Source organism: Ambystoma mexicanum, chromosome 4p, assembly GCF_040938575.1.
Source record: "Ambystoma mexicanum isolate Mex_15411 chromosome 4p, UKY_AmexF1_1, whole genome shotgun sequence".
NCBI classification, from domain to species: domain Eukaryota; kingdom Metazoa; phylum Chordata; class Amphibia; order Caudata; family Ambystomatidae; genus Ambystoma; species Ambystoma mexicanum.
Genome location: NC_090927.1, coordinates 286,266,696 through 286,283,140, shown reverse-complemented (window position 1 = coordinate 286,283,140; position 16,445 = coordinate 286,266,696). Strand labels below are relative to the sequence as shown.

At 46.8% G+C, this 16,445-nt stretch overlaps 1 protein-coding gene across 4 annotated transcripts in view; it reads right to left on the bottom strand.

The window, feature by feature from the left end:
- CD2AP (CD2 associated protein) overlaps positions 1–16,445 on the bottom strand; it is a 1,227,366-nt gene that overhangs the window by 164,650 nt on the left and 1,046,271 nt on the right. For all 4 annotated transcript variants that reach the window (XM_069605837.1, XM_069605839.1, XM_069605840.1 and 1 more), the window contains one exon: positions 2,875–2,958. In XM_069605837.1, coding sequence (XP_069461938.1) covers positions 2,875–2,958 — 84 coding nt within the window. The remainder of the gene's footprint in view (positions 1–2,874; positions 2,959–16,445) is intronic.

Genomic DNA, 16,445 nt, shown 5'->3' with positions numbered 1-16,445 from the left:
CCTCCTGCAGCTGACATGCGCCGGGGGAGGCAAAGAAAATCAAAACATAAAACAACGGGGAGCAAGTGGAAAGTTAGAAAAGTCTCTGTGCCTAGCTGTCAGGTCCGACACTGCCCGTGTGGAAAAAGCAACTGAGGTGAGGTGCCGGAGGGCAGAGCCTTGATGGGCATTGCCACGCCCCCACGCACTAGACTCAATTTAAAAGGGAAGCTCAACTTTTTACTGCCAAAGGTTCCAGTACCGTCCCCATGTTGGGGGACGCCCACAAGGATGGAGGAAAGGGGTAGGGACATATGAGTAAGAGGTCTTTTTAGTTTAGGCAGGTGGCAATTCTATTATTTTAAATACAAAGTGTGCCCATTAAGAAAATGTTGGACGTGATTTCAAGCATTCTCCAGTTACTAGGACTCACTCTTACTAATAATCTAAGCAAATGGACTGCGCCCCTGTTACAATCGTTTTTTTAAAGTACACCTAAATAATACTTTATAATACAATACAGAAACACCAACTCTTAGTATAGGCCTGTACCACTCAAGGTACTGGTAGGTTGGCAGAGCAGCCAAGCTTATCTCAGGAGTGGGAGAGGGCTGTAGGAAGGTACAGACAACTTGTAGCATACATATGGTTCAAAGAAACACTTGTACACTGATGTATGTAGGAATAATGGTTTATTTGATATACAAACAGGCAAAGAGAATTCTTTAGAAAGGCAAATACTATTATAATCAATGAACACAATATACAAACCAACACAATATAAAAGAGTTTTAGAATGGTAGTATGCTAATCAAGGTGGGTAAACCCCTATTTGTAGTAAACTATTTTCAGGAAAATACAGTTGTACTACCAACATTAACTTCTTGAATAGTGGAACACAATTCAAAAGTAAGCAAGGACTTTTGAATTACTTACCCGAATGGCAGCATGAACTTAAAAAGTTAAGTAATAACTTTATAACACTCGTAACCTATTCTATTTCAGGAATATACAGTTACAGCACCAACAATAGCAAGTTCTGTAAGAGTTCCTCTACAGAGGCCTTATGCTTTAGCAGTCCTTCCCCAATCTAGGGCATGAGTGTTATCAGAGGCAAAAGGGGGACAGTGGTGGTCCAGTGGCCAGTAGTAGGCAGATCAGGAACAACTGTAGGAAATCAGAGTTCCAGAGGCTATCATCTTCTAATAACACGCAAGTACGATACTTTACAGTCGGTAAAAGAGTTCAAGGATTTCAGAGAAGGCTCCCTGAATGCGTTCCAGCATTTGGCCTGTCCAAACATCCAAATGTACAATTCACCACCCTTGCCACACAGGAGTGACACAGTGACTTTAGTTAAGTATTACCTTAAGCCACACAGTACCTTAGCAGTGAAGAAGTAGTTGCAGACAGATGCATTCACGATGCAGCAGCTACAGTATTCTTGGTCTTCAGATGAAAAAAGGACACTGGATGGGAAATTACAGCAGCAGTCGAGCGGAAAAGCTCCCAGCAAAGGAGTCTTCGGTGCTTCTCGCGGCTCTGTTATTTTGGTACCCTTTTCAAGACACCAGATAGAGAACGGTTGTCACCTGATCGATTTGCCTCGCTTTCTCTGTCCGGTATTCTGGCGAGGGGACTCCAAGGAGTATAATCTTGCTTCTGGAGGTCCGGCAGGATTCTACCGAAGTTTCAGGGAGATTTGTTCTTCGGAAGATCATCCACAGTACTCAGCCTGTAGGTGCCAGGGTATTGGTGGTTCACATCCGAGCAAGGTCCCAGCTTGTCGTGGGATGGCTCAAAATGCAGGTCTTCTTAAGACTGATTGGTTCCACCAGTCCAAGGCTTGGAGACATCGTCTTTGCGACGTCTCTGTCGCATGGAAGAAAGGGTCAGCACAGGAAGCGGTTACTCAGCAGGCATCTCCAGTAGCTACCAGCGTCTTCTGTTCTTTCTCATCGGATTCAGCTCCAGTGGTTTACTTCCAGATCCAGGCCATTTATCCAGGAACAAAGCCAATCGGCACTCATGCTATATTCAAACCTTGGGGGGTGGCTGTCTGCCTCACAGTTAGGACTGGTTCCAGGCAGGCATGCCAGAAGACTAGCACTGCAGAGATTCCTACTCTGCTGTTTACAAAGGCCAAACCAGGACCTCCCCCACCCAGGACGGCAGAAGGAGGATGAACAAAATAACAGGCTCACAAGAAATGGCGAGAAAAAGAATCCAGTTACCATTTTGGGTCAATGGTGACCCTTCTGTGCATCACCGGGGCAGTGAGCACAGCCTGCTGGTAAAAATAGCACATAAGTCGGTAGAACACACCACTATCAGCCATAAGAGTATGCTTGTCACTAACATAAATGTTACAGGATCAGTGAGAAAGGGGAAACAGGGTAGCCCCTCAGCACTCCACATAAGAAGGGGTTTGCTGATCTCACAATATAAATGTAGAAGGGATAAAAAGTATCCCTCTAACCATGGGAACATTAGTTAATGCAAGAATAAGATGCAAATAAGAGAAAATAAAAAGGGACGCCCAAGGGCCTCCCCAGCAAGACTACAAAAAAAGTGCTGTGTACAGCAACAGTAAAATGGTGAAGCCCAAAAAGTTATAGGAAAGTATGATTCCAGAAATATGGAGAGACACAAAATTGACTCCAATACAGTAAAAGAAAGGGGGATTGGGGAATAAATCTCCACACATTCAGGAACATAGAAAAGAAAACCAAAATTCCAGCAAAAAGTGCTGGGGGTCTCACAGGTGAAGGTCATTTGGCATACATATGAACATCTAACCTAACAGCCCCCAAAGCTAACAGGACTGCACCTTTCCTTACTTGAACCAAATAAGACATTATTAGAAATTAATTACACAAAGACTTGACACATTACCTTCCTAATTTCAGATAGCTTTGGTTTGGCACTTTCATTGTCTTCTTTAGGCACCTCTAAATCATCCTTTAAATCCGTAATGGGCTAAAAAAAGAAAAAAGGCATTACTGTGTTAATGGGAGAACATAAGTAACAGCATGGCATTCGTGAACATACAGTATATATTTAATACATTTTCTATAAAGAAGTTTAATGTCAAGGGCATGTTTTTAGGAGTGTGTTCGTGTTTTTATTCATTTCAATTCATTCCAAGATATTAAACAATTTTGATTACCTATTTTATATTTCATTTTAAGAATGTTGTTTCAAGATTGATTTTCTTCTTGCTAAATGTGGTGGTTCTATGTTAATATAGCCTGGGAAAGAGAACCCAGGGACAACACAAAGTAAAGTAGCACATTTTACAGTTTAATGAAAACCATAAAAACCAAAATGAAGTAAAACATAAATTAGGCTTAGCTAGCATTCTAGCTGTACATTTGTAAATATTTAATTTCAATAGGTTTCTAAAAGAACAGAAATCATTTTTTGAAATTACTGGTGCCACTTTCAGAATGTGTGCCCAATTTCGGGAAAATATAACATTTGTGTGCATAAGGTGCTCTTTCTTAGAATGCATTTTTCAGCACTGCTAGTAGGGACAATTGCTTGCCATGTAATATTCCATCTATGGATTCTTCTTACACAGATTCCTCATCTTGACAGATATACTCCAGCACAAGCTGTGCTTGGAAACCTCTAGCAGGCATGTAGTATAGCTCAGCACTGATCACCTGTGAGGATCTGCTGCGTCAAACTCAGACAGTTGCTCTCCTATGAACGAAATCTTATGTCCCATTACCTCAGTGATCGAACCTCCTAAATCGGGAGAATTTGGAAATCACAATTTAAAGAAAATAACTTTTCCATTTTCAGAAATGTTATGTCGCCTTGTGGGGCAGGCCATGAGAAATCTGTGCAATGAGAATCCATAGAAAGACTATTACACTGCAACTAATCTTCCCTTCTGATGGATTGTATACTCCCACAGATTGACAGAGTAATACAGCAATACCAAATCAACAGAGGAGTCTAGAGATCACAGGACTAGTCAGATCAAAAACCTTTTTGAGAACCGCCTTCTCAAAACAGACATCTTGTCCAGCAGCAGTGTTTGGAAAATGTGTGTAAAGTGGACCAGGTTGCTGCCTGACAAATATCAACCAGTGGCGCCGCTCTCTGAAGGGCCAAACAGGATGCAACATGCTTAGAATCAGCCCTGAGGCACCTCTTTACCTGCCTACACATAGCACTAAAATGCACACTACCCAACACGAAATTCTCTGCTTAGTAACTGCTTTCCCTAGTTGGGACTAAGAAAACTAAAGAAAAAGGGGCTCTTCCTGGCAGAAGAGGGTTCTTGCAATGTGAAAACTCAGAGCCCTTTTGAGATCCAATCTGTACCATGCCTCCTAGATGAGGCAGGAAAAAAACCTGCAAATGTAATCTTCAGGTTATGAATTTCATAAGCGACCTTCACCAAAAAGGTCTCACACTCAAATGTGTTTTTTTAACTGTATTGAAACAATGCATATCAACAGATAACATTGATCAATACAACCATTAATTGGCAGATTACTATGCAATACAGAATACAAATGAGCAAACTCGAAGCAAACCGATAACAAGTACATACGAAGGCTTGTTTCATACATCACAATTAAAGAAAAAGAATCCTAATAAATGTTCTCTTCTTAATACATATATACATTTTAGAAAAGAAAAATGCTGCCTAACCAAAGGAACATCTTAAGACTTGCCACAGTACATCTAGGAAAACAACTGAGGGATGGGTAAATCTGAGTAAGCTTCTAATATATATATATATATATATATATATATATATATATATATATATATATATATATATATATATATATATATATATATATATATATATATATATATATATATATATATATATATATATATATATATATATATATATATATATATATATGGGATACATTACTCACCGTAATCGTATTTCTGATGCTTGTATCTGCTTAGATTCACATGCTGTGCATAGGCCGACATCTAGTGGAAGCTGCGGAGTATTACAGTTTGTTTTTCGAAGTCGAAAAATGGGCGTCGACACAGGGCGTGCCAGTAATACTATCCCTAGTGTGACGTCCCCTGTACCCATGATCCCTCACGCGTCTAGGATCCCCAGATTGTGTTTTTCCTGACATGAGGTAGCATGAGGAGTAGCGTGAGTACAGATAGTCCAAGCAGATAGACAGAAAGGTAAGACTACAAGCAACCATGCGCCTTCTCTCGGAGGGGAGGAAGGGTGGGTCGCATGTGAATCTAAGCAGATACAAGCATCAGAAATACGATTACGGTGAGTAATGTATCCCTTCTGAGGCTTGTGGAATCTGCTTAGATCACATGCTGTGCATAGATTAGCGAGCAGTACCAGAAGAAGGAGGTGGGATGTGAGAAGGGTCATGAGCAAACAGGTGTCTTAGAACCGCTTGTCCCACTTGTGTATCTGCCTTGGAATGAGTGTCAATGCAGTAATGCTGAGTAAAAGTGTGAATAGAGCTCCAAGTAGCTGCTTTGCAAATGGTGTCAAGGGGAACATTTGCAATGAAAGCCAGAGTGGCCCCAATGCCTCTGGTGGAGTGGGCCCTTGGCGTAAAAGGCAGAGTTTTTTCAGAAAGAGAGTAACACAGCTGTATACAGTTGATAATCCACTTTGAGATAGCGCCCTTAGAGACGCGATCCCCCTCTCTGCCTGTAGCTACGGAGACAAACAGTTGATCTGTTTTCCTTAGCGGTCTGGTTTTATTTACATAGTATAAGACCGCCCTACGCACATCTAGGGTGTGTAGTTTCACCTCAGCTGAGCTCTGTGGGTTTTGGAAGAAAGCCGGAAGCTCGATGGACTGGTTTACATGGAACTTGGATATGAATTTTGGTGAGAATCTAGGGTGTGTGCGTAAAACCAGTTTGTCCTTGTGGATAGTAAAGAAAGGATCTTGCACTGACAGAGCCTGAATTTCACTGACCCTTCTTATGGAGGTAATGGCTACTAAGAAGGCCGTTTTATAAGTCAGGTGTTTGAGACTACTTTTATGCATGGGTTCGAAGGGGGGCCCCATGAGCTTAGATAGCACCACATTGAGATCCCATCCTGGCGGTGGGTTCGAGATAGGAGGGTGAAGTCTCTTTACTCCTTCCATGAAGGCTTTAACCACTGGTACTTTCCACCACGAAACCTTGTTATGGGATGTGGTGTAGGCTGAGAGGGCTGCCAGGTGTACTTTCAGAGAGTTAAAAACCAACCCTGCATCCAGCAGGTGGAGCATGTATGTTACAACGTTGGAAGGAGTGCAATCAACCGGGTTGATTTGTTTACTCTGGCACCAGATAACGAATCTTTTCCACTTGTCAAAGTAACAGTGCCTTGTATTTGGTTTCCTAGACTCTTTTAGAATGTCCATACACCTCTGTGGTAATTTGAGATGTCCAAACTCTATGACTTCAGGAGCCATGCTGCTAGGTTCATAGAGTTGGGTTCCTGATGCACTGTTTGACCTTGTTGCTGGGACAGAAGGTTGTACCAGGCTGGGAGTCTGATGGGCTCGCATACCGCCATCCTGCGTAGGTGTGGAAACCATGGTTGTCTCGCCCACATGGGAGCAACTAGGATGAGCGTCATCGATTCCTTGTTCATCTTGTACACCACCTTCCTGATGAGGGGAGTTGGTGGGAAAGCGTACGCAAACATCCCTGACCAGTTTATCCACAGGGCATTCCCCTGGGAGTCCGGTTGTGGGAACCTGGATGCAAATCCTGGGCATTGTTTGTTTTCGCTTGTGGCGAATAGGTCTATAGTGGGGAAAACCCCACTGAGAGAAGAGATTTTCTACTACGTCTTTGTGAAGGACCCACTCGTGTTCTTCTGGGAGGGAGTCTCTGCTTAGAGCATCCGCTAGGGAATTGAGCTCCCCTGGAACATGTTGCGATGACAGGAAGATGTTCCGTCTGAGTGCCCATATCCATATTTTCTGGGCAAGCTTGGACAGATTTGGCGAACGAGTCCCTCCTTGCTTGTTCAGATAGAACATGGCTGTCGTGCTGTCCGTCCTGATCTGCACCGACAAGTTTAGTAGATGGGGCTCGAACGCCTGCAGCGCTCGGAATACTGCCAGAAGCTCTAGCAGATTGATGTGGTTCTTGGCTACTGAGTGAGACCAGAGACCCTGAGCTGTGTGGTGGAGATGGTGAGCTCCCCACCCCGTCAGGCATGCATCTGTAGTCACCACTGCCTGTACTTCGGGATCGTAAAAGGGTTTCCCCTTTGCGAGATTCTCTCTTGTCCACCAGTGTAGGTTCTGTACGAGTGTTGGCGAAACGACCACTAGATCGTCCCACTGACCACTTGCCTGAGACCACTGTTTCGCCAACCATTCCTGCATGGGACGCATGCGCAGACGCGCGTGGGGGACCAGGTAAATGCATGACGCCATCATGCCGAGTAACCGCATAGCTTTGCGTACTGTTATCTGTTGACCTGACTGATAATGCGGAATTTGCAGAAGTATGTTCCGAATTCTTTCTTCCGAAGGGAAGGTCAATCCTTTCTGAGTATCTAGGATAGCTCCTAGAAACTGTTTTGAGGTGCTTGGCACCAGACTTGACTTTTTCTCGTTGATGGAGAAGCCTAATTCGTGGAGGAGGTCGATGGTCCTCTGAATGTTTGACCTGCAGATTCCTGGGGTTTCCCCCGTTATGAGCCAGTCGTCCAGATAAGGGTACACTGGGATTGCCTCCCTGCGTAGGTGTGCAGCTGCCACCGCCAGTACCTTGGTGAAAACCCTTGGTGCAGAAGCTATCCCGAAGGGCAGTACCTTGAATTGGTAGTGGCGACTGTCCACCTTGAAGCGCAAGTATTTTCTGTGCGCCGGGAGCATGGAAATATGAAAATAGGCATCTTTCATATCCAAGGTTGCCATGTAATCCCCCTTTTTTAGGAGTGGGATTACCTCTTGTAGTGTGGTCATACGGAATTTTTGGTGCTTGACATACTTGTTGGCAGGCCGTAAGTCTAAAACTGGACGCATTGTTAAATCTTTCTCTGGCACAAGGAAGTAAGTTGAATAGATACCCTTGTTTACCTGGTGTCCCGGGACGAGTTCTATCGCGTCCTTTTCTAGCAGAATGGCGATCTCCTCGAGGAGGATCTTCTGATGTTGTAAAGAGTGGACTTTTTGTCTTGGAGGATGGTTTAGGGGACGTTGCAGTAGTTCTATGCAGTACCCATTGGATACTGTTGACAGCACCCATCTGTCGGATGTTATCCCTTCCCATGCCTGGGTGAAACTTGATATTCGTCCCCCTACTGGGGTTGCATGGGAAGTGACCCTGAACTGAGCGTCACTGCTTTGGTGGAGGCGTGCCTCCTCCTTTACTGGGGCTGCCTCTGCCTCTACCCCGTCCTCTTTTACTACCCCTACCATACGCCTGGGTAGACTGTTGTGAGCTGGTGTTCCACTGTGTACCCTGGGTGTGGGAGTAGCTATTTCCTCTATTGGAATTTTGGCCGCGGGGGCGACGAAAATTGCCATTCCCTCTTTGGTTAGGTGGTTTGGTAGTTAACTGGCCAAGGGATTTGAGGGTGTCGAATTCTTCCTTAGCGTTTTTTAGAGCGTCCTCGACTGCCTTCCCAAACAGGAGATCACTTTCCACTGGTTTGTCTAAGAGCGCAGCTTGTGTTTCTGCTTTGAATCCCGACTGCCTCAACCAAGCATGCCTTTTGATGACAGTCCCCTCTGCTATAAGTCTACCCGCATTGTCAGCGGCGTCCAGAGTTGCTTTTACCGTGCAGCCTGACACGTTCCTTCCTTCCGCACAAATGCGAGCTAGCTGGCTTTTAAGGGGTTCGGGAGCAGAGTCTATTAGTGCTGCCACTTCTTCCCACTGGTGACAGTTGTAGCTAGCCAACAGTGTGGTGGAATTCGCGATTCTGGCTTGGTAGGCTGCCGTGGAAGCTACTTTCCTGCCAAAACCATAAAGTTTTTTACTTTCTTTGTCGGGGGGAGCCTCAGAGGAAGATAATGGTGTACCAGCTCTTTTGCGGGTGTTGGTTACTACTAGAGAGTCTGGCTTAAGTTGACCTCTAATATATAGGGGGTCCGACTGGGCTGCTTTAAACAGCTTCTCCACTCTCGGATTTACAGGTCTTGTCAGGTTTGGGTTGACAAGGGATGGTGCTATTCTGCGTTGAACAGATTTTAGGATGGGAATGGTCTGGGCTACTGGCTTCCTTTCCCCTATTAGTTCTTCCGCAAAGTCCCTTTCTTCCTGGACACCTTGTGTGTCTATGTGGAAGTGGTTAGCTGCCCGAAAGAGCAGTTCATTCAGGAGGGGCTGATTATCTATTGGGGAGTCAGACACTGGGGCTTCCCTTTCGACTGGTGAGTCCATTCTGAAAATATCTGGGCTATTTTCTGGCTCATCCTCGTCTTCGTCTTCGCCGTAATAATCTGATCCTGCAGGATCTTCTGGCGTGTCAATTTCCTGACCTTCTATAAGGGAAGAGTTTCCTTGGTCTGTAGGGAAGAGGTAAGAATAGGGTTGGACCTCGATGGGGTCTAAAGGCCTAAATGGTGTCTCGACCCGGGGTCTTTTATTTGAGGGGATAGGGTCCCTAGACCCTGAGGGAGAATCTTCCTGAGGGTTTAAAGCTAGGAGTTGTTCAGGGTGTCTTTCGAAAAAATTCGCCAAGGAAGACATCCTTGACATTACTCTGTCAATGTCCTCGCATGACCAGAGTTTTGAGCTTGGGGTGACCTTGCTGGGACTTTCTATGGATTGGCCCTGAGAAGACTTGGTCAGTTCTTTTGTAGTGGAGGACTGCAAGGGTTGTTTCCTTTGCTGTTTACCCCCTTCCCCGTGGGTGGAAGTGTGTTTCCCCTTTCCCTTATCTTTCGACGCCTGGCGTCGAGGATCGGAGGTGGAATCCCTGTCTTTCGAACTAGCCTTCGAAACTGGCCCCTCTTTACTCCCAAGTGATGTACCCTTTTCCTGGGGTGCAGGCTGGGGGTGGAAGTCGTGTTCGTCTTCGGACGATTGATCTTCCGGGATATTAATGGTCGAGGCACTCTGTGCAAGTGTGGAGGCTTGCCTGACGTCGTGCGGCGACCTCGACCGGGACCGCCCAGAGGACGTCCTTTCGGACCGCTCCTTCTGTGCCTCTTTCCGAGGTTTCGACGACGTCGAATCTCGGGTGGATTTTTTGTGTTTAGCGTGTGTATGTGTAACGCTTTTGTCGCCGGGGGACTTCCCCATAGTCGCCGGGACGGACGACCTTCCGAGGCCGGGGACGTGCGTTCGGCTGTCCTTCGACGCCTTGGTGCCCTCGCCGTCCGAAAGTTCGGCGTCGCTGCCGTCGCTGAAGGTACCCTCCGCCTCCATAGCTGCTAGCTTGGCGTGGTGGGCCCAACGCTTGGTGGAGCGGTCCTTAAGAGTTTTTGCCTTAAACCTGCTACAGGCCCTGCAACCCGTCTCGGGGTGGTCTCTGGGTAGGCAAAGGTTGCACGTAGCGTGCTCATCTACCCAAGGGTATTTCTTATTACACTTGGGGCAAAACTGAAAGGGCGTACCCTCCATACGCGCCTGTGGGCAGCGGGCAAGTGTGTGTAGGTAATAAGGTGTCGAGTGTGGAAGTGTACCACCCCCACTCTCCCTACTTGTAGGGCCGAGGCCAGCGGCCCAGGCCCGAGCCGAGGCGGAAGCCTCAAGGCCCAATCCGTCGGGTATTCGACGTTGATCTCCTCCCCGGTTCGGCGTCGAGATGTTGATCGACGAAAGGTTGGCCAAACGGGGCAAATTAGAATTAGTTTAGAGTGAAACTATGGCAAAGCCAGGGAACTCCGATGAAGTGCTTCCGACCAGAATGGCGGAAAAAAACAATCTGGGGATCCTAGACGCGTGAGGGATCATGGGTACAGGGGACGTCACACTAGGGATAGTATTACTGGCACGCCCTGTGTCGACGCCCATTTTTCGACTTCGAAAAACAAACTGTAATACTCCGCAGCTTCCACTAGATGTCGGCCTATGCACAGCATGTGATCTAAGCAGATTCCACAAGCCTCAGAAATATATATATATATATATATATGATACATTACTCACCGTAATTATATTTCTGATGCTTGTATCTGCTTAGATTCACATGCTGTGCATAGCCCGACATCAAGTGGAAGCTGCAGAGTATTACAGTTTGTTTTTTCGAAACTCGAAAATGGGCGTCGACACAGGACGTGCCAGTAATACTATCCCTAGTGTGACGTCCACTGTACCCAAGATCCCTCACGCGTCTAGGGTCCTCAGATTGTATTTTTTCTGACATGAGGTAGCATGAGGAGTAGCGCAAGTACAGATAATCCAAGAAGATAGATAGAAAGGTAAGACTACAAGCAACCATGCGCCTTCTCTCAGAGGGGAGGAAGGGTGGGTCGCATGTGAATCTAAGCAGATACAAGCATCAGAAATACGATCACGGATAGTAATGTATCCCTTCTGAGGCTTGTGGAATCTGCTTAGATCACATGCTGTGCATAGATTAGCAAGCAGTACCTGAAGGAGGTGGGATGAGAGAAGGGTCATGAGCAAATAAGTGTCTTAGAACCGCTTGTCCCACTTGTGCATCTGCCTTGGAATGGGTGTCAATGCAGTAATGCTGAGTAAAAGTGTGAATAGAGCTCCAAGTAGCTGCTTTGCAAATGGTGTCAAGGGGTACATTTGCAATGAAGGCCAAAGTGGCCCCAATGCCTCTAGTAGAGTGGGCTCTTGGCGTGAAAGGCAGAGTTCTTTCAGAGAATGAGTAACACAGCTGGATACAGTTAATAATCCACTTCAAGATGGCACCTTTAGAGACGCGATCCCCCTCTCTGCCTGTAGCTACGGAGACAGTTGATCTGTTTTCCTTAGCGGTCTGGTTTTATTTACATAGTAGAGGACCGCCCTACGCACATCTAGGGTGTGTAGTTTCACCTCAGCCGAGCTTTGAGGGTCCTGGAAGAAAGCCGGAAGCTCGATGGACTGGTTTACGTGGAATTTAGATATAAACTTAGGTGAGAACCTAGGGTGTGTGCGTAAAACCAGCTGGTCTTTATGGACAGTAAAGAAGGGATCCTGCACTGACAGAGCCTGAATTTCAATGACCCTTCTTATAGAAGTAATCGCTACTAAGAAGGCCGTTTTATAAGTCAGGTGTTTGAGACTGCTTTTATGCATGGGCTTGAAAGGGGGTCCAATGAGCTTAGATAGCACCACATTAAGGTCCCACCCTGGTGGTGGGTTCGAAATAGGAGGGTGAAGTCTCTTTACTACTTCCATGAAGGCTTTAACTACTGGTACTTTCCACCACAAGACCTTGTTATGGGAAGTGGTGTATGCCGACAGGGCTGCCAGGTGTACTTTCAGTGAGTTAAAAACCAATCCTGCATCTAGCAGGTGGAGCATGTATGTAACAATAGTGGAAGGAGTGCAATCAACTGGGTTGATTTGTCTACTCTGGCACCAGATAACAAATCTCTTCCACTTGTCAAAGTAACAGTGCCTTGTGTTTGGTTTCCTAGATTCCTTTAGGATGTCCATACACCTCTGTGGTAAATTGAGATGTCCAAACTCTATGACCTCAGGAGCCATGCTGCCAGGTTCATTGAGTTGGGATGCTGATGCACTGTTTGACCTTGGTGCTGGGACAGTAGGTTGTACCAGGCTGGAAGTTTGATGGGCTCGCACACCGCCATCCTGCGTAGGTGTGGAAACCACGGTTGTCTTGCCCACATGGGAGCAACTAGGACGAGCGTCATCGACTCTCTGTTCATCTTGTTCACCACCTTCCTGATGAGAGGAGTTGGTGGAAAAGCGTACGCAAACATCCCTGACCAGTTCATCCACAGGGCGTTCCCCTGGGAGTCTGGTTGGGGGAACCTGGATGCAAATCCTGGGCATTGTCTTTTTTCGCTTGTGGCGAATAAGTCTATAGTGGGGAAACCCCACTGAGAGAAGATATCTTCTAAGACCTCTCTGTGTAGAACCCATTTGTGTTCCTCTGGGAGGGAGTCTCTGCTCAGAGCATCCGCTAGGGAATTGAGCTCCCCTGGAACATGTTGTGATGACAGGAAGATGTTCCGTCTGAGTGCCCATATCCAGATTTTCAGGGCAAGCTTGGACAGATTTGGCGAACGAGTCCCTCCTTGCTTGTTCAGGTAGAACATGGCTGTTGTGCTGTCCGTCCGGATTTGCACTGACAGGTTTAGTAGGTGGGGCTCGAACGCCTTAAGCGCTCTGAATACTGCCAGAAGCTCTAGCAGGTTGATGTGGTTCTTGGCCACTGAGGGAGATCAGAGACCCTGAGCTGTGTGGTGGAGATGGTGAGCTCCCCACCCCGTCAGACATGCATCGGTAGTGACTACTGCCTGTACTTCGGGATCGTAAAAGGGTTTTCCCTGTGCAAGATTCTCTCTTGTCCACCAGTGAAGGCTTTTTACTAGTGTTGGCGAAACGACCACAAGATCGTCCCACTGACCACTTGCCTGAGACCACTGTTTCGCCAACCATTCCTGCATGGGACGCATGCGCAGGCGCGCGTGTGGGACCAGGTAACTACATGACGCCATCATGCCCAGTAAACGCATTGCTTTGCGTACCGTTATTTGGTGACCGGACTGATATTGCGGAATTTGCAGTAGTATATTCCGAATTCTTACCTCTGAAGGAAAGGTCAACCCCTCTTGAGTATCTAGAATTTCTCCTAGGAACTGTTTGGAGGTGCTAGGCACCAGGCTTGACTTTTTCTCGTTGATTGAGAAGCCTAATTCGTGGAGGAGGTCGAAAGTCCTTTGAATGTTTGTCCTGCAAATTACTGGGGTTTCCCCCGTTAGGAGCCAGTCGTCCAGATAAGGGTACACCGGGATTGCCTCCCTGCGTAGGTGTGCAGCCGCCACCGCCAGTACCTTGGTGAATACCCTTGGTGCCGAAGCTATCCCGAAGGGCAGTACCTTGAATTGGTAGTGCCGACTGTCCACCTTGAAGCGCAAGTACCTTCTGTGCGCTGGGAACATGGAAATATGAAAATAGGCATCTTTCATATCCAAGGTTGCCATGTAATCCCCTTTTTTAGGAGGGGGATTACCTCTTGTAGCATAGTCATACGAAACTTTTGGGGCTTGACATACTTGTTGGCAGGCCGTAAGTCCAATACTGGGCGCACTGTCAAATCTTTTTTTGGCACAAGGAAGTAAGTTGAATAAATACCCTTGTTTACCTGGTGTCCCGGGACAAGTTCTAACGCGTCCTTTGCTAGCAGAATGGCGATCTCCTCAAGGAGAATCTTCTGATGTTCTAAAGAGTGTACTCTTTGTCGTGGAGGATGGTTCCGGGGACGCTGCAGTAGTTCTATACAGTACCCTGTGGATACTGTTGACAGCACCCATCTGTCTGATGTGATCCCTTCCCAAGCCTGGGTGAAGTTGGAAATGCGTCCCCCTACTGGGGTTGCGTGAGAAGGGACCCTGAACTGAGCGTCACTGCTTTGGTGGAGGCGTGACGCCTCCTCTACTGGGGCTGCCTCTGCCTTTACCACGTCCTCTCCTATTATCCCTGCCCTAACCCTGGGTAGACTGTTGGCTGTTGTTGCTCCACTGTGTACCCTGCCCCTGGGAATAGTTTGATACTCTCTGGGAATTCTGGCTGCGTGGGCGACGAAAATTACCATTCCCTCTCTGGTTAGGGGGTTTATTGGTTAACTGGCCAAGGGACTTAAGTGTCTCATATTCGTCCGTGGCATTCTTCAGCGCGTCCTCGACAGCCTTACCAAACAACAGATCGGCTTCCACCGGTTTGTCCAACAATGATGCCTGGGTTTCTGCCTTAAAACCAGACTGCCGTAACTACGCATGTCTCTTGATAACAGTACCTTCTGCTATCAATCTGCCTGCGTTGTCCGCGGCGTCAAAAGTTGCTTTTAAAATGCAACCAGACACGGCTCTACCCTCTGCGGAAATTCTTGCTAACTGGCACTTTAAGGGTTCTGGTGCAGAGGCTACGAGTGCCGCGACTTCTTCCCACTGATGGCAGTTGTAGCTGGCCAACAGGGTGGGGGAGTTTGCAATCCTTGCCTGATAGGCGGACGTTGAGGCTACTTTCCTGCCGAAACCATATAGTTTTTTCTCTCCTTGTCTGGAGGAGCTTCGGACGATGACAAGGGTGTTCCAGCCCTCTTATGAGTGTTAGTGACAACCAGGGAGTTTGGCTTCAGATGTCCTCTTATATAGAGAGGGTCAGACTGGGCTGCCCTGAAAAGTTTTTCAACTCTGGGATTGACTGCTCTGGTGAGGTTCGGGTTCACCAGGGACGGGTCTATTCTTCGCTGAATAGACTTAAGGATAGGGATGGTCTGGGCAACAGGCCTCCTTTCTCCCACTAACTCCTCGGCGAAGTCCCTCTCTTCCTGGACACCGTGGGTGTCAATATGGAAATGTTCTGCTGCTCTTGCGAGAACCTCGTTCAGGAGGGGTTGGTTATCGACAGGGGAGTCGGTAACCGGGGCTTCCTTCTCTACCGGGGAATCTACTCTGTAGGTTTCAGGGTCTTCCTCTTCCTCTTCTTGGTCCTAGTAGCTCGTCCCGGTTTCGAAAAACAAACTGTAATACCCTGCAGCTTCCACTAGATGTCGGCCTATGCACAGCATGTGATCTAAGCAGATTCCACAAGCCTCAGAAATATGACAATGCATTACTTACCGTAAAAGCATTTCTGATGTTTGTTAATCTGCTTAGAATCACATGCTGTGCATAGGTCCGACATCCAGTGGTCACTGCGGAGTATTGCATTTTGTTTTTCGTAGTCGAAAAGGGGACATCGACAAGGCGTGTCTGTAACACTATCCCTATAGTGACGTGCGTTGTACACACAATCCCTCACGCGTCGAGGTCCCTCTGTTTGTATTTTTTCTGCCCTGATGGAGCCTTCTATACGTGAGTGAGTACAGAAAATAGAGAGATGTAGAAAGATGTCTATGTTCCTTCCATCCGAGCGGGGAGGAAGGGTGGGTGCATGTGAATCTAAGCAGATACAACCATCAGAAATGCTTTTACGGTAAGTAATGCATTGTCTTCTGATGTTTGTTAATCTGCTTAGAATCACATCCTGTGCATAGACTAGCGAGCAGTACCCGGAGTTGGCGGTGGGTTATGAGAAGGAACAGTAGAGAAAAGATGTCTTAATACTGCCTGTCCCACCTGGGAGTCAGATCTAGAGTGTGCATCTAGACAGTAGTGTTTTGTAAAGGTGTGCACAGAACTCCAGGTAGCCGCTTTGCAGATGGACTCAAGGGGAACATTTGCAATGAAAGTTATGGCAGCCCCAATGCCTCGAGTAGAATGTGCTCTTGGCTTGAAGGGTAGTTCTCTCTTAGCAAGAGTGTAACAGAGAGTGATGCATTGAACAATCCATCTAGATATAGTGGACTTTGAGACTGCATCTCCTTCTCTTCCTGCTGCCACCGA